The following is a 26,463-nucleotide window of genomic DNA, read 5'->3' as shown; positions in this document are numbered from 1 at the left end:
GGAATGCTGGGCGTGGGGGTGCTGCATGTAGGGAGCGTGCTGGGCGTGCGGCACGTGCTGGTGGTACTGGTGGGGGTGCTGGATGTGCTGGGGAGGGTGGTAGTGGTGGTGGTGGTGGTAGGGCGGGGGGTTCTGCTGCAGGTGACAGTACTGCGAGTGGTGCGAGTGCACCGGCGCCTGCGCCTGCCCCTCGGCCGGCCCCGCGTGGTGCAGGGCAGGGGGGTGCTGGGGGTGCGGCTGATGGGGGATTACTGCAGGGTGCGGAGGCTGCTGGGATGAGCCAGATGGTGGATGGCCTTGGGAAGGTGGCTTTCCCCTTTTACTACCAAATAAGGAACCTAGGAGTGAGGAGGAGTTAGGCATAGTCTGGTGAGGGCGAGATGGACACTCTCGGGTTGATGTAGCTCTTCGGCGCATGTGAGGACTGCTAATGATGGACCCCTAAAAAGAAATTAATAGAAATAAAAATTAAAAAAAAATCTTAAAATGTTTAAAAGAAAAAAGTTCACACTGACCCACAAACTCCTCCTTCAGTGTTCACATGGGTGGACTATGTTAAGAGTTCTAGGAAAAAATTTATTTCCACCTTCTCTAAGTTGCCAGTGAGGCGGTTCATGCCCTTCTGGGGATATTTTAAGCATTAAATGTTTTTCTCTCAGTACTTTAATATCAAAAGCTATGACTTTAAATAAGAAAAATGTCACGGAAGAGTAACATGACGTAAGATCTAGGAATGTGTTTTTAAAGGAAAAATACATTTTAAATACTGTAAAAAAATACCATATTTGCTTTTTTACAACAAAAAATATAACTACATTAAATTCAACCTAAATAGTTAAACACACAGCAGCAAATATTACAGTTACAATTCAGATTTCAAAACAGTATTTTAAACTTTTTTTTTATAGTAGTTTTCCACTACTATAGGCCACGGTGCTGCTTCTCAAGCCTACTTCTGAATTATGTGTTAAATGGAACCACACCATTTTTGCCACTAAGATTTCTATGTGATTGTGTTCTTTTGACCTGGGGTCCAACCTTCTCTATTATTTAGCCTGGAATGGTGTATTTAGTTTCTGGAAGTTTGGGCTATATATTTTTTAAAAAGAGTTATGGGACACAACAGTACTTAGGCAAAGTGTGCTAGATTTAGACTGCAATCTACCTACAGCAAACACACAAAAAAAAAGAGAAAAAAAAAAAAAGAAAAAAATCTGCAAGCTGAATTCAGAGACATGAACAGTATATATATAAATGGTTTGAAGATGAATGAAATCTCATGAAATCCACATTGAATTCACCTATCTTAATAATTTTTTTCCTCCCATGCCCTATCTGTGCAATTCCATGGTGTCATGACTGCATACATTTAGCAATTTAACTTGAAAATAAGCAATGGGAATGGTCGAGCATGAAAGTCAATAGTTGTAGCTAAATATCAAACAGCAAGAACAGTGTACTTTGTAACAAAGAGCAAGTGGGCTTTTAAGCTGGGACCAGACTGAAATGGTGGCAAAAGGACACATCATATTCATTTCACCATGCTTGCAGGAACAAAGGGAACAAGGTTAGCTCAAACCAAAAATGGCATTGGTCTAAAACAAGCTGTCAGTGCTTTTTAAGCCGGAAGAATACGGAGTGAGTAGCCTAGGCATGCATTTTACTTGAGGCAGGCAGGTTATATGTTAGAAGAAAAAAGAGCAAAAAAATATGTATATAAAAGAAAGGTTTGAAATGCACATCATCACATCCAGCTAGACATCAGGAACTTCCTACTTACTTCCATATTGCTGTCTAGCGATCCTGCACTGCTGCGTCGCCCACGCTTGCCTGCCCAGGACATGCAACACCAGAGATTAGAGACTGAGACAAGACCCGGGTGAAAAACAGCTGCTTTCCCTCAATCGCTAGAGGAGTCTCTAAATGCAACTAGAGGGGCTGCACGGGGTTCGCATCGCACTGGACCGGTACAGCAGCTACGAGGGCAGAAACTTCCCTTTTTAAGGCCATTACTTGTATCAAGTTTCTGTACCTGGCTAGTTTTTAAGAGGTGTTGTTGTGAATCGACTATCGTTAGCGGGGTATGATATTTTTTAATCTGTATGACATTTAAAACTTAAGTATTTTAGCATCTATATTTAGCACTATGGTTATGATGTTGACCAGCAACAATTTTAAATTGTTTGATTTCCTGGAATCTCATTGTCTACAAAGTTTCTTTCTGTAAAGACTGGTAGCGCATATAGATATATGTGTATATTTGTGGGGTGGTATTAATTTAAATACAAAATTTAATATTGGCATATTCTGAACTTCAGTGTGGGGGATTGGTGAGGGGCATCAGTTTAATCATTTCCTTTTCAGTTTTGAACCTCAGTGGATTTCATATAATCTTCTTTCATGAGGTTTAGAAAAAACTAAACTTAATTTTTTATCAATAACTCCAGAATCTGTCTTGACATTATGGCTAGATTTTGTTTGTTTAGCTGTGCAGTGCTTTATCTTTAAGTATGATGGATTTGTTCTCCAATATTCTCAAATTGCCAAAGGTGTTTGCCTAAAACTACCCATGAAACACCAGACTGTTTGCCTAAAGAGCCAGAATATTTCAGCGGCTATATATAGGACACAGGATCCCAGCTTTTCTCTCTCATTACGCAGGAGAGAAAATAGCATATGGCTGCAGTGGAAACAGATATTTTTGAAGAGATAGCTTGTTGAGCATTGCTTTGCAAAGGTTCAAAATACTTTACTGGTAGGGTGTGCAAACAATGCTAACCTTTGAAAAGCAGTCAGGTTCTCAAAGCTCCTCTAAAATCTCCATGTTTTTAGAAACCTACATTTTCTCAATGCTTTCTCCTTGCAAACATCAAAGGCAGTCTCCACCCTGCATTGGTACATTGCTGCCCTCAGAATCTGCTACTCCAACAGGTGGGTTTGGAGTAGCATGTGGAGATTTCAGCATGACCCAACTGTGAGCCACATGCCCTCATCTTTAGGAGCCCAAAAGGCATGTGGTATCAGAGCCAAAGAGAAGAACGTTGGGACTGGTTTATAAGTAGGACACAACTGTGATTCCTGGGAGGTTCACCCTTATTTCTTGACAGACCCTCTCACAGACCAATTTAGACTACCCATAAGTCTTATAAGACCAGTACGATCTCAAAATACCACCTATTGGCTCCATAAGCATAACTTTGGCCTGGTCAGTCATGGGATGCTGCCCTGCAATGAAGTTTCTCTGCAGAGCTACAGTTCTCTTTAGACTACTGTAACGTCTCCCCCTCTCTCATCATCTCCAAGCGTTACTCCCCAGGACAAACCCCTCTGCACTGACATTAAACTAAGGGGAAGGTGTTTGTGTCAGGGTGTTTTGTTCAGCTTCTTAAGTTCATTGGAACTTTGAACAACTCCCCTGGACAGGCTCTTTGTCGAAAGCTCAGCGGTTCATCTCCTGCTGCAGATTTAGCCTCATCAAATCCATAACTGTGCTATCTTATGACTCCCCCCCCCCCCCCCCCCAAGAAAAACTGGTTCTGATAATCCCTTATTTTTACTTCTAGTCAGGCTTTGATATTTTTCTGCTCTGCTGAGGGGATTAGTACTGATTAACACTCAAATCACTCTCGCTTGCTGATCCAAAAGCATAGAGGAAGATAGCCATCTCAACTTAGCAGTCAATATTGCAAATAAGACTGACAGCTGCCACAAGTCATTAAACGTGGCCAAAAATGAAGGAAAACAGGAAAGTCCAATGCCTTTTGCACATGGCAAAGTCTCGAATAAAATAACCATGAACACTGTATATACACAATGCATATGGACAGAAAGAGACAGATGGATTTTTGCTTAGAGTAACTTCAGGGCAAAGTAGTACTAGCAAAGCCAAGAACAAACAGAAAATCCTACTTAAAATGCCTGGAATTTCCCTCAGATAGGCACTATCACAATAAAGAGCGCTTGGTTTATTTTCTTAAAAACAAATCAAACCCAATTCTGTATTGACCTACAGAGTGATATAAAAGCTATGAAGTAAATCCTCTAGAGCATTCCCCCTGTGAGCGTGTGCTTATCCAAGGCTGCCCTCTGCTCTTGGAGGTGACATCCCACCTCAGAAACCTTCCCTACAGCTCCAGTGTTCACACACATCTCAAGAAAATGCTGCCTTGACTAGAATTGCACGTAAGCGTAACTCTGTGCTCACATAATCATTAACAGCAGGGTGGCATTTATCAAACCTGAAGACCAGTTTTGCTTAATATATTCTGATGTGCTTTAAATTTTTATGGATGCTAGCGTGGTTTTCAATTTTTTTTAAATAAAATTAAATTTCAGTTAATTTAATCTTTTCTGATTCATTCCAACAATTCATTGATGTTAGATAGGCATATTGTTTGTAAGAAATAACTTTAATTTACATCAGTATATGTCCCATATACGTACATGCATTATATGGGACTATTTCAAATTTATAGTGGAAATATTAAGTGATCAAAATAATTTTACAAACTTAAACATTTCAATACAGAGTTTCATTAATAAAAATCCCTGCTACCTAGCAGAAATGGATCTCTGGGATATGCAGATCATTACAGTAAATGTAAATATTTCTCACTGCTGCCCTGTATTTCTTGAAACTCTGTTCTATGCCAGCGGGATACGAGATGAGCAACCAGCACGATCACACCTCGCGGTGCAGAACAACTCCCCCACTGCAAAAGCAGTGGCTCTTCCATCAGACAGAGAAGTTGTTGATACAAAGGTGGGGTGTCTTCGTACAAAATACTTTTAAAATGGTTTGGTGTTAACATACGCATTTCACAAGACTTGATTTGTATAAATCTGTTTTATTAAAAAAAACGAGTAAATTCTATCACGCCCGTTACTGTTGCTGTTCCATTGAAGAAAAGGAAATACAACAACAGTGACAAAGGGAAGAGACAGGCAAAAACCTCTCCCTGCTTGAAAAGCTCTTTTAACAAGGGAGAAAAAGCCTGGTAGTATCCTCTATCCTATATAGTGCAGCAAAATCCATGGGAGAGGAAGGAGAAAATAACCCAGTGACCTTGCCTGCATCACCCCATCACTGCTGGAGTCAGCAGATTAAGGGATTCTGTAATTGCATGAACTCAGAGTCTTTTTAAGGGGATTACAATGCTGAGAAGTTCCACAATCTTTTCCATTACATTTTGGGATATAAGGAATTTTAAAAAATACATGATGAAATTGTTTAAAAAAAAAAAAGCTTTATTGCAAGGTCAAAAAAAAAAACATTTACAAAGTTAAAGGTAGACAACTGAGATTATATGCAATATACAGATAGAATTGTTTTAATTCTTGAACTATTTTATGGCTGGGGGCATTTTTGGGTTTTTTTTTTGTTGTTTGTTTTGGGGTTTTTTGGTTGTTTTTTTTAAAGTAGTCTCTACTGGTCTGTGATGGTTTTGAGATAGCTCAGGAGACTCTAAGGTGTACAAGCACACCTTAATATTAGTAGTAACCATTATACCATCCTGCACTTCAGTGCAGATTCCAGTATTACATGGGTATGCCAGTTGTGCATTACAAAGGCAAAGCAGAAAATGATGATTTTTAAACCAGTGTGTAACTATTATTTCCTCCTTATAGGATAGGGATGGGGGGAATAAAGCCTGATTGCCACAGATGCTCTCAAGCGTAAATGCAATGTGAAAGCACCCAGTCCTCCAGCAACTCAAAGTCACTGGAATTCAGACTGACCACCCTAAAACCAGTCAAGAAACCTGGGAGAAATCCAGAATCAGAAACGCAACCAGTCTAATCTTCCAGGCTCTGCTCTAGCAACCAAATTAGCCTTCTCACCTACTAATGGCCATGATGGGACTTCACACTTTTCCCATCTTTCTGTGAACCTACCTACCATTAATTGTATATCAAGTCGTGAAATAGCCAAAATTCTATCAGAACTTATAAAATTCAGCTTTAACTGCATGAAAATTTGTCTGTGTTCTAATATTTTTATGTCAGTTAAGAATTTCAGACTCTGGGACAAATAAATTCAGTTCTTCCTTGACTATAGCTCAAGAGCATGTAATAAAAATGACATATTTTTCTTTTGAGAAAAATAAAGCACTAAATAATTTTGACAGAGTCACATCTTGGAACAGTTGGTTGCCACATGCTTTTTATTCCATGGAAAGAACTGTCAATCCACAACGAACAATACTATCTTTAAATTCAAGAGACTCTCATGCACATCCTTTTTGCAATTGTGATTGAAGCTAGTGTGGCAAATGCATGGAAGAACAACCATCAGGAAACGATTCCTGACATTGTTTCCTGACAGAGAAATCTTGCCTTTCCTTAAGGTTTACAGCTTAGGAGTCAGAATAATTCAGACTATCAATATTCATTAGATCTAAGACGCTTACGAATCGTCACTCTTTTCCAAGAGAGAAATTAAAAGTCATTTTCCACAGCCATCATTTACTACTGTGATACTGAGAGTAATAGACTGTTTTCTTACATAGCTTTGTCATATACCTGTGCAACCAAAACACTGTTCAATCAGATTTCCGCTTCATTGAATAAATATTTAAAATTTTTCAATTTGTTTTTGCAATGTTCATTGGACAATTCCCTGCCTTACTGCATAAATGTGCAACCAGGAAATTTTCTCATGTTTATTAGAGTTATTTATGTTTAAATGTAGAAAGGAACTCTCTAAAAATCCACTGTCATCGTGCCTTTTCCTACAGAAAGACACCCATCCATGCACAGACCCACTACTCCTGTTCTTCCTCCTTTTTGATCCTGTGTTTCACCCACAAAAAGAAGAACTGAGGCAACCCCAGTAGTCTTTTACAGAAGCAATTTATTGTGGTATAATCACTGGGACGCAGTATCTTCCTAACTGAAAGAGATTGCTTTGCTTTTCTATGGATCATCCCTCCCACATTAAAACAAAAATCAGCCTCACATGCAAGCTCTTCACTGAGAAAAGGCAGAAAAGACATGTATAATCTCATTAAAATTACACCAAATAACAAAGCAAATAACAGGTATGTAATTTCTCAAGTCGGATGCACTGCACAAGACCAAACAGAAACTCTCCATAATTCTCGATTTGTTAAAGTTAAAATTAAGTTTAGTTGGGTTTAACAAACTCATTGATAAACCCTGCAGTCTGTGAGTGATTTCTACTGTTCATTATGGAAAAAAGTTATTTTGAGTAATAAGCATGCCAATTGTAGGCATGCCCTGTTGAAATGTGAAATGCTTTCATGATCACAAATACTTGTTTATTGCATAAAACCCATAACATGAACTAAATACATGGCAATGTCTGAAAGACGGGGATGAAAATTTCCTATGGGATGAAAAATATTAATCAGAAATCACATTTATGAGTAGAGACATCCACTGAACTCACATATTCAACAATATGGTAGTTCTCATTTTCATGAAATAAAAAGACAACAAAGAAGGATGACGGAAGAATCCTGAAATCAGAGATCTAACAGTGGTGAAGACTAGTGCCTTGATCTAAAATCCATTGAAGCCAATCAAGCACCAATATTTAACTTCAGCCTGATTTTGGATCAAGGTCCTAGTTCTTTTTAATGAAGCAAATGGACACATGAGTATGAAAGCCTAAACAGAGAATAAAATAATTGAAAGAGCTATTTCTCTACATATTTGTATGCACATACATAAACCCACAAAACACAGGCTTTAACTTCAGTTTACAACAATTTTATTTATTACAGCATAGATAAAATCCATTTTTTACCTAAAAAAAAAAAAAAGGAAAAAGGCAAGTAGTGTCTACTACCAAAGACATAAGTAGTGTTAAAATTAACTATACTGTAAATCATCACTGCAATTAGATGAACAAATAAGAGTACGTAACACAGACTATGAACTAAAAAAATGATTTAAAAATGATATATTTATAGTTGCTACTATGCCCAGGAGTACTTTCTGATGGTGTGACTCCTCCTAACTGCTGGGAATCACATTTCACATGAAGTGAAACATGCTTGAGACATAGGGTTCCTACCCGCGGCAGCCGGCATTACACGGCTGTGCCAGCTGGGTACTACCCAGGCAAAGCATAAAATAAAAATGTACCAGACTTTCCCTGGCTTTCCTTTGGCTAAAAAATCACACCACCACTCCTTTCAGTCTGCAGCTACGTTAATCAGCTAACAAATCTTAAGACACATCAGTGGTTTTGTGGGATATAAGTAGACTTGTCCACTAGGGCTTCCTTTATTGTACTGGCAATAGTATTTCACAACAACCTCTTTTGCAAGAATTGGGAACTCTATCTTGAGTTACAAAATAATAAAAGAGCATCAGGGACAGCCTGTATCTGAATTACATGGCACTAGGCAGAATTTAGTAGGGCTTCACTCAATTTCATTCATCAATGTGGTCACACAGGTACACTTGAGCACAAAATACACAGAAAGCGGTCATTGCACAGAGACCAGTTTCTTTTCTCTCTAAGCTTGTTGTATGAAAGGGAAGAAGCAAAGGGGAATTAAAAAAGAAAGGAAAACTAAGTGGGTTACTCCTAGCACAAGTCAACCGTTTCTTTTATAAAACACTTACAATTTTTCCTCTGTCTTCACTCTCCTTTAAAAGTATATATAGCAATCTACAATGGTTTAAATGCTTTCAAAGAGTGGTTGCTTAATAGAACAAGGGTAAAAAAAAACAAACAGAAATTAAACAGGGACTCTACGAAAGAGGAACTATTTAAAAGGTGTGAAGTTTCAGTATGACTAGTTCTGGGTGCCCAGTGTGAGGTGGGCTTTCTGTGCATGGTTCCTGCAGCTGCGCGTGCGGGAGTGAGGATGAGGGGAGGGAGGCTGAAGGCAGTGCCTACCTGCTTCCGAGAGGTCCCGCAGGGAGCTGCTCAGGGCGCTCCTCTTCAGCCCCTCCCCGGTGGCGTAGCTGTCATCCAGGCAGGCTCTGCTCAGCGTCCCGTTGCCAGAATCTTTCTTCAGGCTGGAACATTGAGACATGCTTGGACGCACCACACCCTTCTGCTTTTCTAGCTCGGCTGAAAGACAGAGAAGAATTTTGTAATTCATATTTACTGACTGTAACAAAGGACACGGTAACATCACCATTTCTGTACCTGATGATGTGTTACTGTGAATAATAGATAAGAATCCATTTTGGCACTCTTACATGCCAGGGAGGAACTTCCCCTTGTACTAACAACTTTATATTACAATGTACAGGATGGAGGGCTATTCCTCTTCTAGAAAAACAGGAGATAAAATTCCATGTTTACATGGTCATGTAACTTGCAGCAAAATATATCGATTTGTACTATGGCTACCCAATTGAGAGAATACAGGAATAGCAACATGGAAATGAAGAAAAATTCAGTGAAACTTATTTGGAGGATCACCACTGAGAATTTGAGTGATGTAAACTATCCCTGTAATTTATACTGCTAATTACAAATCTGTCTCTCCTCTGTCCATTGCTATTTCCAGTTACATTTCCACTGCAGCTGCACTTCAGTAAATAACAGTCAATGAACTCAGCCAGGGCTTAAGGTATCATTGGGCTTTTCTCCTCTTTCTAGAATCAAAGCCATGGAAAAAACACCATATTATTTTGAACTTTTAAGGAGTTCTAATGGGTTATACACATATTCAGGATTTTCTTGTTTTTGTTAGCTTGAAAACGCTCTATTATATGTACCTTGGTACTTACACTCTATTCTGTGCTTTTCCATTTCTTGAACCTCTGCAATTGACTCCCTCAAATCATCTGTAAACTTCTTCCTGTCCTGAGGATTTGGTGCATTGAAATTTATTAGTACTTTGATATCTGCTCCCGGAACAGCTGACGTGAGCCGAATACCATTGGGATAATCTAGAAGAAAGAGTCAAGAAAAACTAAGCCCTGATTATTCCAATTATTTGTCTTTTTATTAAAAAAAAGCAACCAACAAACAAAAAACGGAAGGCTTTTTACTAATACTACCATATGGGGAACAAAGTCAGAGAGAGAAAAGTCTAAATGCACAGAATGAGAATGAAAATCCCTAAGATACATTGGAACCACTTAACTGTAAAGATACCGAATAAATACAGAAAGATAGTCTTTATGCAGCTGTTACCCTTAAGGTACAATGGACAATACAGAAGAAAAATCCCTGAAAAAAACCCTCAAAAAATTAAAGGGATCATTTTTGCTTCATGGAAGAGATCCCATTCCCTGCCTTACTCAGTTTTGCAGAGTTACTTGACTACACCTCAAGTACTAGAAACTCTCATATACTTTTAACGTTTGCAGGAAGACAAACACACTACAGCATGTACAGCTTTCAGCATTTCTTAAGTTGTTGTTCTCTGCACTCCCTAATTTCCTTTGTTTTTAAGAAAAAATGTTAAAATTATCTGTGAAATTACATACTGCAGAAGTAAAAGGACCCTCCCTCCCCTCCCCTTTTGGCCCATATTATGGACAACTTCACACTAAAAGGCAGATTTTTCAGCAAACTGTCTTTGGCTTTTTCCTAGTTGCATATCTGAGGTGGCAAATTTTAACAGCTGCTCAAAACCATCTCCTGCTTGAGATAGGTGGTTTGTTTACAGAAAGAAAGCTTACAGTGGAGATACACTCTTCTGTAGAAAACAGAATCCGCCTTTGCTGGAAGCACAGACCTTTAGAAATGGGGTCTCAGAAAACCTCAAAATGTGCATTCTAATTCACAGTGTTTTCTTTTACTCAGCTGCCTGACCTTAATGGTTTGCCAAAGTTCTCAAATATTTATTTAAGTGTTCAACCTGAAGTTCAAGTGCTCCCATGTACAAAAAATTAATTCCCTCAAGAACCAGCAGATGATGTAAGGCAGTCTCTTCCCTTAAAGCCATTAATGTTTCAACAAGACTTAAAATATTGAGAAACAAGTGCAAATGCTACACTCCCTTAAAAGGGTATCTTAACTTCCAAATCTGAGTCCCAACTCAAAGTGAAGCAAGTCCATTTCCCATTCTCAGGTGAAAAAAGGTGTGCACTGTCACAAGCCTCAAAGGGTACAGAGGGGAAGAAGGAGCAAGAATTTTGGGCTTCTGTCAGGGTCTGACGGCACATCTTGCACAAAAGTAACATGTATATATATAATTCTTATATGTATCTCTCCATATATATATATATCTCCATATACTAAACAAACAAAAATATATTATTACCAGAGATACTTCTCTACATCACATTGATTAAGCACCAGGAAACACTCATGTAAGTGTTTACTGGTTTCATTGACGCTGTCTCTGAAGCGATCTCCTCGCCCGTTATATTGTGTCAGTGATTTTGACTGCAAATGTAAAAGATACTTCCCTTACGGCCTATTTATTTACTAGAAATATATGAAATTTATTTTCTCTTTTGGAGCTCATCCATCCCTCAACATAATTGAATTCTACCATTAGAAGTCAATTCTTCTATCATCAATGCCAACTGTAGTGTTCAGCCTCACCAGTACCCAAATCAATATTTCTGTTGCTTCTGCTTTAGTGACACTCCATTTTATTCACTTGAAACCAGCCGATTCCGTCAGCTGCTACACACAAATTTACGAATGGCATGATGGCTCTGGCCAAAATACCCCAAAGCTTGCTGAGGACAGGGGAAACCAAGAATATTAATCCTGCAAACCACAGGGGAAGACTGTTTGCCTTTCTCAACTGGAAAAATACTGCATTCCACCCAGCAGGCACCGATACGAGACGTACAGGCAGGTCACTGATTCACCATAGGGAATTCACCTCACCAGCCCACCTCTGTCTACTGAGTCTCAGTTAAAATGCCTCCAGGTCACAAACCCCAGTTTCATTATAGATATTTTTAAGTTTACTTGAATAAAGTGTTTCTATTTAGCATGCTTATGATATATTTCTTTTTAAAATTTATTAAGCTTGACATCAGAGGAATTATGTATTATTCTATTTTTAGTAGAACCTAGGATAGAAATATTTGGCCTTCCTCTCTAAAAATGAATTTCATATCACATAATGTGTGCATGAGAGACAGAATGAATGTGTATGCATACAAATAATCTGCAGGCTACATCACTGCTATAACCTCTACAAAATCTTCCCTTTTGAAATCTCCAGATGCTCTGACTCAGTAGCAGCGACTTCTTTTGAGTGAGATGAGCACTGGAGCACATTCTCAAGGACAAGTGAAAACTAAGAGCCTTCTACAACAGAAAAGCACAGAAACTACCACTTATCACACAAAACTGTAACCAATTCATCGTGAAGGTGAAGGCTTAAAATTAGGACATTAGCAAACCATTTGCTTTTGGTTGTGTTTTTGTCTGCTAAGACTAAGCTAGACAAGCTTCGCAGGTAAGAATATTGGATTAATGCAGGTTACAACTGACATAAACAAAAGGTGTCAGAATATACAAACTTTAATGAAGACTCTATGCTTTGTATTTATATTTGAATGAGTATACATTACCTAGGCACAAAGTTAAGATATAAATCAGGAAGATGAATTACACAGTGCTTTGAATTACATGTGTCATTATAATACCCATTATTTATTATCACACATTCAGTTGCAGCTAACTGTACCATTGACTCAGCACCAGATACATTTGTTTCTTTACAAACATTTTATTCTTTACAAGTATTCACAAACAACACGTCTGGCTAGATTTGGCTTCTGACTACCATAAAAAATAATCTAACAGCATTCTTGCTGCTTCTTACACTGACATTACCTTGTTTTAAACTTTAGAGCAATTTTATTCCTAAATTCAGAATCAAGTCCTGTCCTTCCCTTTCACTCACACAATTTTTTTATTTTATTGATAAATAATATTGGTCATCTAAAAAGAGAGGAGAGACTTACACTGGTTCTCAAAAAGAAGAACTTGCATTCCATAGAGGGAAAATGACTGTCGAAAACTGTATGTAACCGAGTTCTTCTTCTTTTGAAAAATCTTGGTGACCTGGAAGTTATCAAATAAACAAAATGAAATAGCCCTTTTACCATATGTGTTTGTGGAAAATTATTGTTCTTAGGAATTAGCATATAATAAAATATTTTATGCCAAAGCAAGCTATAATCGGCCAGAAAATATGAACCTGTAATTTTTTCCTTTTTTAAATGCAACCAATGTATTTCATCTACTACTACTGAAGAAACAGAGCTCGCTTTGAAGCATTACTATCTCTTAAGCAGAAGGTTAAATATTTTATCCAGATACAAAGCCTTTGTGTTCTCTATCCTCCAGAACTCTACTTTTGAGATTCCAGAAAGATAAAAAACCCCTGTGCCCTTATTGTGCACTGTATATGCTAGACAAAATACAAATATGTTTAGATTATCCTTTTAAAAAAACTTAGCTACTACCCCGCTATCCCTCACAGCCTGGCTATGGACCGTTCCACACAAGGCTGGGACTTTCCAAACCCTCTTCTCTTCTCTGCCCCTCTACCTACTGTCCTACACTACCTCCTCCAATGATGCCCCGTTTGCCCCAAGATTTGCACAGCACCAATCTCAAGAAAAGCTCTTGAAGAGCTCTGGGGAAAGCTTTTGCTATGACAGAAGTAACATACTACCACTTCCCATCAATTCTGGTTCTCCTAAAGTGTGAGTGCAACCACTCTTTCTCTTTATAACCAATAGATTTATTTTTAGTAGTTCTTTCTAATTTTAACTTTTGGCAATGACATTTTACTAGAACCGGTGAATTTGGTTAACTTTTGGCAATGACATTTTACTAGAACTGGTGAATTTGGTCTATATTACACCCAAAGACCGGTGAATTTGGTCTATATTACACCCTTATATTACACTTTGATAAAACTACTGACATCTGAGTAATATCAAATGTATCTATATTACATATGTATCTATATTACACCCTTATATTACACTTTGATAAAACTACTGACATCTGAGTAATATCAAATGATAGAAAACTTGCAACCCAAACACAACAACGTTTCATCATTTTACCCACAAGCTCACATTTACAACTAGGAGGTTATACTCACAATCAAAAGGATTACATTTTTTTAAATTTATTTCCTGGTTTTAAGGTCTAAGGGCATGTTAAAATTGCACACTATAAAACTGTGCATCTGAAGTGTGCCTTTTTCATAACAAAACATGAAATATTTAGTTTAGTTCTTAGTTCTCAGGTAACAACCATATACATTCCAAACAGTGCAACAAATTTTCCTATTTTTAGGAGGAAATCAACCAAAAAATTCCAAGCTGTCACTAGTTTTGTATGTCTGTTTTTCAAAAGACCGGGCCAAGTTAAATGCACACTAAAAAGTAAGGTCAACTGTAAAAATGTATTTCCACATATCCTATTCCTATTTCAATGAATAAGCATATCTGGTCCACAGAACGTCTGGGGGATAAAAAGTAGTACTATTTTGTTTTTCCATAAGAAACTTGAATTCATTATTCACAGAATAAAGAATGTCTCCGTTTACCCATTAGGGAAATGGGTGAACTGGAGGTAATTTTTGTTCTTCATAGTAAAAGCTATTGCATCAAAGTATGTTCTTCCAATAGAGCACAGTAATCAATAAAAGGCTTCAGTTTACAAGCAAATTATATATAATGAAGAAAACTAAGAAAATTTACATCTTAGTTATCCCAAGATTGCTGGAGTACAGAGTAACAGTAATAGACGCTTAGTTTCAGGAATGCTCATACACTTAATTGTCACTGATTTCATGGAGCTCGGCATTTCTGAACACCTCACTCCAAGTCTATCCACCTGAAAATACATACCACAAGAAGATCATTAAATAAAAATATTTCTCGCTGGTGCAATCCAAGCTTCTGAGGTTTATTTGGATCTGGAACTTCAAACAGCCTACAGTAGCAAACAAGCCTCCGGTGGGGTAGAGAGAGGACCTATGATAATACAAAAGTTCATGGTTAATACAGCAATATTTAGCCAAGAAAGAGTGCCTTTAAAACCTAAAGTCTTTTTTTGAACACTTCAAATATTTTTACCTTTAAGCCCATTAGACTTTTCATCAAAGGACCAACAACAGAAAAATATTTATATGCCCCAAACTTGCATGACATTCAAACTTCATCAAAGTTCTTATAGAAAATATTCTCTAACAGCTTGCGTTCCTGTGTATGGATGCCAAGGAAAGTTTCACTGGGGATAGAGTTTTACTTTGTGAAACGATAAAACCTTGAAAGAACTTAAGATTAAGCAAGTGGGAGATCAAAGCAAAGGATGTTTGCTTTCCTGAGTGTTTTTACATCTCTTTATTAGAAGAAAGGATGCAAAGCAACTTTAGCTTTTGTGAGATTAATACACTGATGTTGCAGATTACTTTTATCACCCTCTGAGTTAATTCAATTTGTTCATTCTCCAGTACCAAGGAAAAGGTGAGATCAGGAAAAAGCAAACGCATTTTCAATCTGGCTTATTTTCTCATACTGGCAAGAAAACCAAAAATAATTTTCCATTTTCTGATTTGCTGAAGGTGCCTCCAAAGCTGCTGTTTTCAACCTAGTGAAATTTAATTTCTTTCAAATGCAAATGATGATAACTTGTCAACAATATTAAAATAAATCCTTTAAACTTTAAAAATTTGAAGTGGAGAATATTCTTTGGTAATTAGACATAAATTTCATTTATATGCTGTATTTCTTTAAAATACCTGATTCTGCATGGGAATTACAAGATTTACTAGCAAAGAAAAACAGTCTTAAGACTGTTAATGCTGCTTCTTCGCTTGTTCCTGGTTGGTTATTGAGTTATTTGATGAGATTTCAGTTTTTCCCCAAAATCCAATGAGATTTTAATAACAGATAAAATGCTTGTAGCATTTATCTATGGCATTAGTTTAATCACCCTCCCCGAACTTGCAAGGAGAAGGTATTTAAGAAAAAAATCTGCCATGTTCTGAAAGAGCCGGTGTGGTGAAGAATGCTGGAGAAATCACTGCTTTCTATTTTCAGGCCATTCTGGTAAGTGAACAGCTCATGTGGGTTCTCAGAGAGAAGTGGCAGGAATGAATGCTGCATGCTCCCATTCTCTCCTACCTCCAGACTCACTCTCCCCAGCACACACAGTCGGAGATTCACTACAGCGAGGTAACAAAACCCCAAGGGAGGCACTGAGCCCAGGACTACCTCCAGACTCACTCTCCCCAGCACACAGCAGTCGGAGATTTGCTACAGGGAGCTAACAAAACCCCAGGGGAGGCACTGAGCCCAGGAGCACGCACACAGCTACAGTGAGCTCTGGGACGGAAACTGAGCTTGCAGACAGTGCTTTCATTCATAGCAATAGATGGTCCGATAAGATTCCCTTCCACCAGGTTTTATAAAGGTCACATCTTTCAGCTTGTTTTTACAGCCCAGTGGTACTGCCAGACAGGCACCCACCAAACAATGACAGGTACTTCGGAATACGAAGCTCGCTTGGCATGACTCTAAGTGTTTACATAGGAAAAGCAAGAAATAGAAGACTGAAAAAACAAAGAGAAGTTTCAGGTTCCTTCTCTGATTTTCCTGAGTGAAGATGCTAATGCACAGTGCAGTTACAATCGGGGAAAAAAAACAGCATGAGGATTAAATCTGTGTAAGGCAACCAGATTTCAGAGCACTATGTGCTCTCTGCTGTGCAGTGGTTTCTTTGTTCAGACAAAGCAACTAGAAATAATACAATCATGAAATAAAACTAAGTGCAAGTAGAAAAACAGTTTTAGGATTATTATTGAATATGCCCATAACTTAAATCTGGAATCAATATTTTCTACGTTCATCTACCTTTCAAAAGAGAACTGTTAAATGAACTGGCAATAACTCCGTAGAGGATCGTTCAATACTCAGGTCCATCAATGGACCTGGAAGAGTAAACACACCAGGGCCCAGGTGGAAAGATGAGGTGCAACTGTAATTTTACTTAGTTATTTACTCTTCACTGGCTGTCTAATTTCTACACTGATAATAGCATTTAAAATGCATGACAAGTGTACTAGAAAACTTTTGGCAAAAAATTAAGCAGTGTCTCCGGAAAATGTATTTTTAAGAAAATATTTACACTTTGGAGAGTTATTACTACAACCATAGGAAAATTTTGCTTGAAAGAAATCCAATTTTTTCAAAAGCTAAAGTGTCTTAGAATGCATTATTGCCAGTTTAAGAAAAAGCTGCCAGTTAAAATGACTATAAACTTTGAAGGAGTATGAGAAAAATACGTACACAACCAAGTCCGTGATGCAGAGATCCAATCTACAGTAGAAAGACATATACAAGTTCGTTAAACTTCAGAGAAACACAGTACTGTATCATAGCAAGTAAATACGTCACGGGCTTACTATGACTAAATGCCTATAAAGTAAAAACAAATATTTCTATCAATAAAGACTGTTGGCTATTTCCTAAATTTTTTTTCACACAGTTAAAAAGTCCCTCAACAGAAGAATCCTCGATCCTAGGACTCCATTGAGGGCATTGTTTTCTTAATCCCATTTAATTTACAAGGTCAGGATTAGTTTTAGGATTTGAATTGCCAGATGCTTGGATAAAAAAAGAACGGGGAAAAAGCCCTGTCTCCCACAGAAGCCTATATATAAACCTAAATCCCCAAACAATTACAGAAAATAAGTTTTGTCTGAAGGCACAAGCGACTGTCAAATACTGACTTTACAATACTTATTTCCCATTCTGCTCAAAAATATGTAAAAGCTTTTCTTAGGAAAATTCTCCTTCCTCTCCCCTCTGCTTCTTCCAAGAGATTGCTTCAATATTTCCTTACTGGGAAACAAAATTAAATTGGATTTTCTTTGTTTTGGTGGTCCCTCATTCCCTCCTCCCCAGCCCTGGGTTGGGGCTTGTCTGAGAAGAGATTATGATTCAAAGCTCTTTGAAAGTAATAGAGAATATTGAGATCCATGCTCTTTTTCTTACTAAAAAAATCCCCCAAACCCATCAGTCCCTGCTTCAGTAAAGTTCCCCACAGCTGATCAAAAAAACTGATGTAGGACTTCAAAACCATGCAAGTCTCATCTTTTTTTGTCTTTGTTCTGGGCTGCCTTTGTGATTGTTAATGTGAAGATTTTCAGAAGATGACTCTAAGACTTGAATTTGGAATGGCTGAGCATCCATTGTCCCTCTCCACATTAGATACAATTGTCAGCATGTGCAGTATCAGTCTTAATATCTCTGTGTTCACTCAGCTCTGAAATCAAAGGGAAAAATGCTGTGGCCATCCGTCCTTTTCTCTCTCCTTTTCCAACAGGTGCTTGGAAGATTAATTTATATAGCAAAGTATTTAAGATTTTTCCCACAACAAAGCAAGAGGTATCTTGGGATGGTCAAACCCTGATTTCCAGAGAAGTTCTGAGACAAAATGACACAATCTCCCCTTACAAAGACCAGTTCACAGCCATAGCTGCATGTGATGGATGCTGATGTGAACATCAGTTCTCTAGTACTCTTGTAAATTATGGAGCCATAACTGATAGCGTAGAAATAAAATTCTGTAACAACATCACTTTACCAACACGCTTCAGTTGTCTTGAAACAAACATAAGAACTGCATAAAACGCAGAGATTTTGGTGTAATTCGGGATTGTAAAGCTTCATATAGAGAAAAGAGTTTAAGACTCATAACATCATTACTGAATATGGGTCTGTAACAAAAAAATTCATCTACACTGTGAATGTTCCAAAATTAAAACCAATCTTATAGCAAATTATTATTTTGATAGTTTCCGCCTTTTGCCATTTATCAACCAATTTCTACTTCTAAGCAACACACCTCAGTGTTGTTCTGTACTGTACACTCTCCTACATCCCCCTAGTAACTGACAGGCAGTGGGAAGGGAACTTACCGGTTTCTTTCCTACTATGAGTTTTTCAACCTTTTGGACCTGGGACACGTGGTCCTCATTCGTCTTCAGCTCCCGTTTGCGGATTCGCTCGTAAATCCCAATCAGCATCTCTCGGGGGATGTCCTCCCCATCATCCACACCTGCAGAAGCCAACAGTTCCTGTGAGCAGCCTGGCTCTCAACGGTCTCACCAACACACACTGTTAGTTCTCAGCAAGGAGAGGCTAAAACCATAGGCAAACTTTGTTTCCCCTGCTAAGGGGAACACCCATTTTGCCTTGTTGCTGCTGTTTTATTTTCTAGCTGCCAGTACTCTGCCAGCTAACACAGCCCTTCAGGCACTAAAATCTCCGTATGGCCTCCTTCTAGGAGTAAACCACTGGGAGGAAACACAACAACTGTTCCCTTTTGCCTCTGTCCCAGTACTACTCAACACCTCTCAGAAAATAATTTCCTACACAAGAACTTTATGAACACCCAGTAAAACTAATTTAACCAATATTTCCTGTACGATTTCAAAACCAATTAATTTACTCTGGAAAAACAGATCAACAAAATAGCCTTGTTAGAGTGTTATTGTTTCGAGCCGTGTGATTATAATTGGCATGTCCGTGCTCTAACAAATGCCACAGTGTCTTGAAGGCTTGATCCTGAATTTTTAATAACAGTCGAACCAACCCATTTTCAATAAGTGACTTAAAGCTGGATTTCCAGAGGAAAAGGGAGATGCATGCTTATTTTCTTTAAATAGGTTTTAAAGCAATAAGCTCTTATCTCCCATTCAGAAGCCAAAATGCAATATTTTGTCACTCAGTGGAACAACTGCTCACATAAAAAATTCTGTGATAAAATGCAATTTCTTTGCAACTAGAAGCAAGTAAAACAGCCTGTTTCTGTTCCACCCCAGCAAGTCCTCCACAGACTACCGCTGCAACCCAGGATCTAAAGCTAGAGGCGAGGCAGCCTGTTATAAAAATCCCTACAATAATAAGAAATCGCTGGAATTCAGGCTGGAGGTCAGAGAGAATGTCCTGTATTTAAAACAACAAATATAACTGTAGTATTATGCTAAGAGATGAATGTCAGGCCTTTTTTAATCTTTGTGGACTTTACGATAAAATCTCAACACTAACTGCAATTTTGCTAAGCTAAAACATCTGCTGAGCACAGATCGTTCATTAATGCCTTGTACAAACCTAAAGCAATAAAATCACCAAACAGGACTTTCATTTTGAAGATCTGAAATTCCAGAACACCACAAGTATTTCGTTTTTACTAGTGCTAAAATAAAAGTATCACATGGGCACATGAATACAAACTGCCACGCAGCTGAAACGCGCCAATATATTTTTATACATTAAGCAACTTGATTCTGTCTTTCCCCCATCCAGCCTACTTTGAGATAGGACTGAGAAAACGGCTGTTGTTGTGGGCTGTGGCTGTGTCCAGCAGTAGTTGTGGGCCTATTTGCTGCTGTGCTGCTGCATCCAGTGCTGCCAGAAGAAGAGAGACTGTGCTAAGTCGTGCTTATCCAGTGCTTAAAAGCAGGGGGAGGAGGAGGAGGAGGAGAGGGTGGCCATGACAGAGCAGACAATTTTCCTGGCCTTGGCATAAACACACTGTAACACAAGTATAGTAAAAGCTGCTTGTTCCCTACGGGCAAACCACCTTCTAGGAAAAAAAAGGGATGGGGACTTCAGCCCCATTTCATTTCTCTAACATGTGAGTGCTCTTCTGTCATAAAAGGTAAATGCTGTCTGAGCCATTCTTGCTTGAGCGACCAGGAACAGGGGCCATGAAGATGCTCAGAGGCTGGAGCACCTCTGCTATGAGGACAGGCTGAGAGAGTTGTGGATGGTCAACCTGGAGAAGAGAAGGCTCCGGGGAGACCTTTTAACAGCCTTCCAGTCCCTAAAGGGGGCTACAGGAGAGATGGGGAAGAGGGGAGCCATAGGACGAGGGGGAACAGTTTTAAACTGAAAGAGGGGAGATTTAGATGAGATCTCAGGAGGAAATTCTTTCCTGTAAGGGTGGTGAGAGCCTGGCCCAGGTTGCCCAGAGAAGCTGTGGCTGCCCCATCCCTGGAGGGGTTCAAGGCCAGGCTGGAGGGGGCTTTGAGTCTGGTGGGAGGTGTCCCTGCCCAGGGCAGGGGGGTTGGAGCTCGATGATCTTTAAGGTCCCTCCATCTCTAACCATCCTATGATTCTATGAGGTACCATCTCCCCATGTACAATCCTCCTCCTCAGCTCTGCAGTGACTACTTCCATTCAGGCAGAGCTGAGCACTGGCTGTGCTGATACTTCATAAAAACCTGTTCTTTTTCACCAGAAAGAACCAGCATAGAAAGACCTGAGATACAGATTGACAAAATATTTTTTGTGGCAATCTAGATGCAGGCTTGGGAGTGCCAGAGCCTGGCAAATAGTTTCTTGATCAGGAAATACACCAACGAAGAAACTGAAAAGACATTTCTCTGCTATTTACTGTGTACAGGAAGGTTTCAGAGCTGTTTTTTTTTTTTTTTTTTTTTTTTTTTTCCACTGAGAATTTAAATCTTTAGATTATTTCCAGTAGTACTCATCATGGGATAGTGATTTGTGTTCCTTAATATATACACATATACAGCCCGAGCAAATGCTCCGTTTTCTGTGGCAAAGCCTTACATACAAGTTTCTAGCCAAGTCATTTATCTGCATCTCTTAAGAACATGGAAGTTTACATGGCTTCAGGTCCCAGGTTTGTACCACTCTTAACAAGAACAAGGAGACAATGGCTCCATCTCCTCTGCACATCTACTTAATAAAGAGTTTATCCATTTGAAATGAGGGAGGGAAAGAAATATCTTTTTAGACTAAAATTCTAAAATGTGTAAGAGACCTTACTTGTTTAATTTTTTCAGAATATATATCTGATATCCCTTGTAATGCATTGGTTGCTATGGCAAAATCACAAAGGATGAAGAGAGTCTCTCTATAAGAATTCACTAGTAATCTTATGCTGCAGTGTAGTGGTGTAATTCACTGTTTATAAATCACATTCCTCCTCTCAGGAATAGTCTACAACATGCAGTGACACTATATAAAGATTTATATAGGTATAAATAAACACACACCCTCTTTGCAACGGAATTTATTTACTTTCATTCACGTGCATAGAAATTGTTGTCTTTATGAGGTGCCCTGTGATTTTGTGAAGGCTGTAAGTGTGGCAAATTCCAATTACATCTAAAAAATTGAGGTACTGAGGAATTCTGAATACAAGGGTAATGGTCACTTTTTGGCTAAAAACTGGGAATAAAAGGACCTGACAATACATCCACTCAAGGCAGACAAGATAAAATGACAAAATACTATATGCTTAGTTCTGTTTTCTATTTCTACTACAGGAATAACTTAAAGCCTGTAAAAATGACAGTAGTTTTAAAAGTCAGGTGAAATGAGAATCAAGTGGCCTGTATTTTGTCTTTTTCCCAGAAGACACATGGTGTCCCCCTAATGACAGTTCGAGGGAAAAGCTCTCATGACCATTATGGTTAGTTTGCTTACCCCTTAGATTCTTGACAAAATCTTCTAGCTTCATTTTGCGTTCCGGTTTCACGTTTGGGCTGTACATGTCTGTGTTTAATAGTATGATGGCAAAAGCTAGAATGAAGATGGTATCGGGATTTCTAAATTGTCTCACAACACCTGGATTGCAGATACAGTATCGTTGGCTGTAAAAAAGCAGAGAGGGGAAGCTGTCAGAGCTGTGAATGACTATTCGAATTCCAGCAAATAAAGCCACTGCCGCTACATTCCAGAGGCTGAGCAAGCTATTATTCATGTCCCATACATATATTTAGTTTTCCATCCACATATTTTCAAAGGCCAACCCTAGCATGTGGAAGGCTTTTTGTTTTCCACTACCACTGTAAGTTCACTTCTTAGAACAGATTCTGAGCTACAATAACTTCAGTATTTCTGTTTTTTTTCAGTGAGTAATACCTCTTGAGACCAGGTAAGAATACAACATTGATTATAGCTTACTGCCACATGATGATTTACATCTCATCCTGCCCTGGATAAAGTACACTTGTGTTAATATTAGTGAGTTAATGCTCTTTATCCCACTATTGTTGAAATGTTTAATGAAAGATTGAGAGTATATATACTCAAAAGTGTAAATGGCCTTATAATTCTACTCATACAAACTATTAAATGCAAATTGTTAGTGACATTAAAAAATTCTTGAATTTGTTTTGAACTGATGCTTTTGCTTTTAATTGATAAGCTACATTAATACCAAAGACATACATGAACAGCACCAGCAAATAAAACTTCCTATTTTGTACTTAGCAAAACCACCACAAGTGACACGCTGTATTGGAAACTGTACGTAGCTCACAAGGACAGTGCAAATAAGCAGGGAAATAACTTCGAAATGCTCAACTTCCCCAGGTTTTGGTGACTGAATAATTTATTTCAGCATCATACCTAAAAGCTTCAATGAGCCGTTCTACTTTCTGGGCTTCTCCTTGAACACGGATATGAGCCTGAAATTTCCTGAGTGCTTCATCCAGTTCCATTGTTGAGAAGTCCATCTCATCCACGACACAGCTAGGATAAAAACATATTGCCTTTGTGGCTTTTAATTTCTAACAACACAGTACCAAAGGTAAGATTTTGAGACCAAAAAGAACCTTTCTATTTTCCATCTCTTGGAGAGATTCATGGAGGTTTCTGAAACATTCAGCAGCAACTGCAATAATTGCAGGTAAGCTGGGAAGGAAGGACTGCAAATAATAGATCACTGAGAATGGACATGTAAGCAGGCCCTTTTCTTTTTTAACAGAAGAGCTGCTGGAATGACAAATGTCTGACTAATGTAAGTGACATAGCCTTGCCAAGAATAATTATTGGCTTTGTGCTTCCAGGCTAATCAGTTATCACAATGTCTATAATAACAACAATAATAATAAATAGTTTATACTGCTCAAAATATCAAATCTCAAACAGCCTGCAGCAAGCACAATAATCTGCTCTGTGTCTAGGAATGTTCTTATACATGGAGAAAAAAAAAAATCTTGTTTGGCTACTCTCTTACTATTACCATAATTCTCCTCTCCCCATCATTTGCCAGGTCTTTCAGTTAACACTTATGGAAAAATAATTACTTTCTTGCTCTGAAAATACAGTGATGACAAAAAATAATAAAGGAACCAGTTTAATATAATCAACAATGTAAACTATGTCTTTCTAATGCTTTTTTAAAGACTACTTTAAAATCAGAAGCTTATAAATTTCCTTTCTTTAAACTTAGCTTTTAGTTTTTAAATAACCAGACATGAATCACTGCAAGTAACAGCACTGTAATGCAGAAACCACAGAAAGCAAGCACAATCCAGTTTTAAAAGCCTTTTCTTACATGTATAGATATACAATGATAAATTAGAGTAGCTCACATTTTTCTTCTAGTAACATTGTAGCTAACATAGATTAATACCAAAGCAATTTATTCCCCTTGCCTTGAATATTTTTCCTTTTATGCAGAAGTGCAAGGAAAGAAACAAACAAGCCTGGCATTTCTCACGCCCTTTCCAATCCACACCTAAAAACCTATTATCAGTTCTGCAATAATGTTCGCAGTCTTCCCACCTAGTGTAAGTTCTGTAACACTTTCAAAAGCTTTTTTTCTCCTTCAAAGGTGTAAAGCACATGTGCAGACAGGCTGGAGTCCACATGAAGTAATTAGAGCAATTAATGACCTCCAGAAACACTGGGCAACAACATAATGGGGAGGGGTCTTAAACAATCTTTTCTATGTACTATGGAGACAGCAGATTTCTTCTTTGAGTGCCTGCACTTCTGTTTTTTTAATGCCAAGTCAAGACAGAGGAGGTCAGATCTTTGGTTCCATCAAGCAGCCCCTGGTCAGGCAGAGAGAGAAAGCTGAGGGTCACTGCAGAAGAGCAGTGCTTTGGAAAGCCTATCTGATGTGTCCCAAAGCCAGGGCAACCACATCAGTGCCAGCTATGCCAGCCCCATGCCACCCAAACAACGCCTTTACAGCTGAGCTACCACAAGAAGGCCCAGAATTTAGCTCTTGGTCAAAAATTCAGGCTTCTCTCTTGAACATTTTCTAAGCTCCATGGAAAAGAAGGTTTCAAACAGCTGAAACACTAATTTACAGAACCTGGGAAACTTGAAAACAGAGGAAGGATTATCTGTTAAAATATCTTTTCTATGTAACAACCTGGAGTTATTATCAGTTCAACAAAATACCTCCAATCTGTAAAAGTGATTTTTAAGATGAAATGCTATTCCCTTGTCTCTTTTAAAGAAAAAATACCTTGTTCCTGTTCAGAGGCAAGGTTCAGAACACTAACAAGAGTGAGCCCTGCACTCCTTACAGGGTTTTCCTTGCCCCAAAGCATAGCTGACGCAGCTTATTTAAGAACAGATTAATTTCAATAAAAGGATTGTTGTGGGGTTGTAGGTAGGTGACTATGACCTTGCTCTTAACAGTTCACCTCATCACAGATACACCATCCAGCTTAGCAGAGACACACCTCTACTTACCCATATGCTGCTAGTCTGAGATGCTGAGGCCAAATTACTTGTTCAAGATCACAAAATGAACCATCTGAGATTATAAATAATCTCATCCTGGACCTGTACTGTTTTCTTTTAGAAAAATTAAATAGGCATACTCTTTGAAAAGTCTTCACCCTCGTCTGACTCATAATTGCAAAATCCATATGATCATTACAAGCAGCTCACAATGACTCATGCTGACTAGGGATCACATCAATAGGAAGCCATATTCTATTACTCTTTGCTGTAAGGCTGGCTCCTACACCTCCCTGCACGCTTTGCTACAGAGCCTCTTCCATTGCCTTCTGCTGGCTGTTGCACTACACAAGGCCCAGGGAAGAAAGAGAAGACCTCTGAAAAAAGGTCTACGGCATATGTACACATGCCATGAGCTGTATGAATACAGTGTTCAAGCTTGCAATTTGAGATACATAAGTTCTGACAGCGTAAGAGTAAGACCAAGATGACTGGAGGGAATGTGACCAACATCTTTGCAGCACAGCTGGTGAGAGCAGGTGAGAAACACACAAAGAGAACAGGAGGTACTTGCAATTTGAGATACATAAGTTCTGACAGTGTAAGAGTAAGACCAAGATGACTGCAGGGCATGTGACCAACATCTTTGCAGCAGCACACAGCCCGTGAGAGCAGGTGAGAGACACACAAAGAGAACAGGAGGTGTTGGCAGACACATTGCTTCATAATACTACAAACAACATTTTGGAGATGTATCAATATTATAGAATCAATATTACTTCATAATACTACAAACAACATTTTTGAGATGTATCAATATTATAGGATCAATATTAGGTATCAAGATTCAGTCTTCAAGAAAGACTGCATCTACAGACAAATGCAAATTTCAGCACGGCTTTTATCATAGTCTGGTTAAAACCTGTGGTCAGAATTTTTCCTTGTCTTCCTTAATGGGCAAGATGTGAGGTTTTTTTGCTTTCATTCTAAGCAGTTTTGTTGAACGTCTGACTAAATTTTTTATACAATTCCTTGAACAAAACCAAGCTAAGATGT

General features: G+C 38.5%; 1 protein-coding gene across 2 annotated transcripts in view; it reads right to left on the bottom strand.

Annotated features, from left to right (window-relative positions):
• The window catches only part of IQSEC1 (IQ motif and Sec7 domain 1), a 148,175-nt gene that overhangs the window by 3,578 nt on the left and 118,134 nt on the right, over positions 1-26,463 (bottom strand). The window contains exons 5-13 of one of the 2 annotated variants that reach the window (XM_014958445.1): positions 23,332-23,454; positions 22,405-22,571; positions 18,861-19,000; positions 17,227-17,256; positions 14,785-14,910; positions 12,877-12,976; positions 9,721-9,882; positions 8,876-9,052; positions 1,781-1,830 (exon numbers count right to left, since the gene is read on the bottom strand). In XM_014958445.1, the coding sequence (XP_014813931.1) occupies positions 1,781-1,830; positions 8,876-9,052; positions 9,721-9,882; positions 12,877-12,976; positions 14,785-14,910; positions 17,227-17,256; positions 18,861-19,000; positions 22,405-22,571; positions 23,332-23,454 (1,075 nt within the window). Of the gene's footprint in view, positions 1-284; positions 442-1,780; positions 1,831-8,875; positions 9,053-9,720; positions 9,883-12,876; positions 12,977-14,784; positions 14,911-17,226; positions 17,257-18,860; positions 19,001-22,404; positions 22,572-23,331; positions 23,455-26,463 lie in introns of those variants that run through there. The other variant, XM_014958446.1, reaches the window with a different exon arrangement.

This window comes from Calidris pugnax, unplaced genomic scaffold (assembly GCF_001431845.1).
Source record: "Calidris pugnax isolate Ruff unplaced genomic scaffold, ASM143184v1 scaffold336, whole genome shotgun sequence".
NCBI lineage: Eukaryota > Metazoa > Chordata > Aves > Charadriiformes > Scolopacidae > Calidris > Calidris pugnax.
Note: the sequence above shows the minus strand (reverse complement) of the source record. Positions and strands in the feature narration are given on the sequence as shown.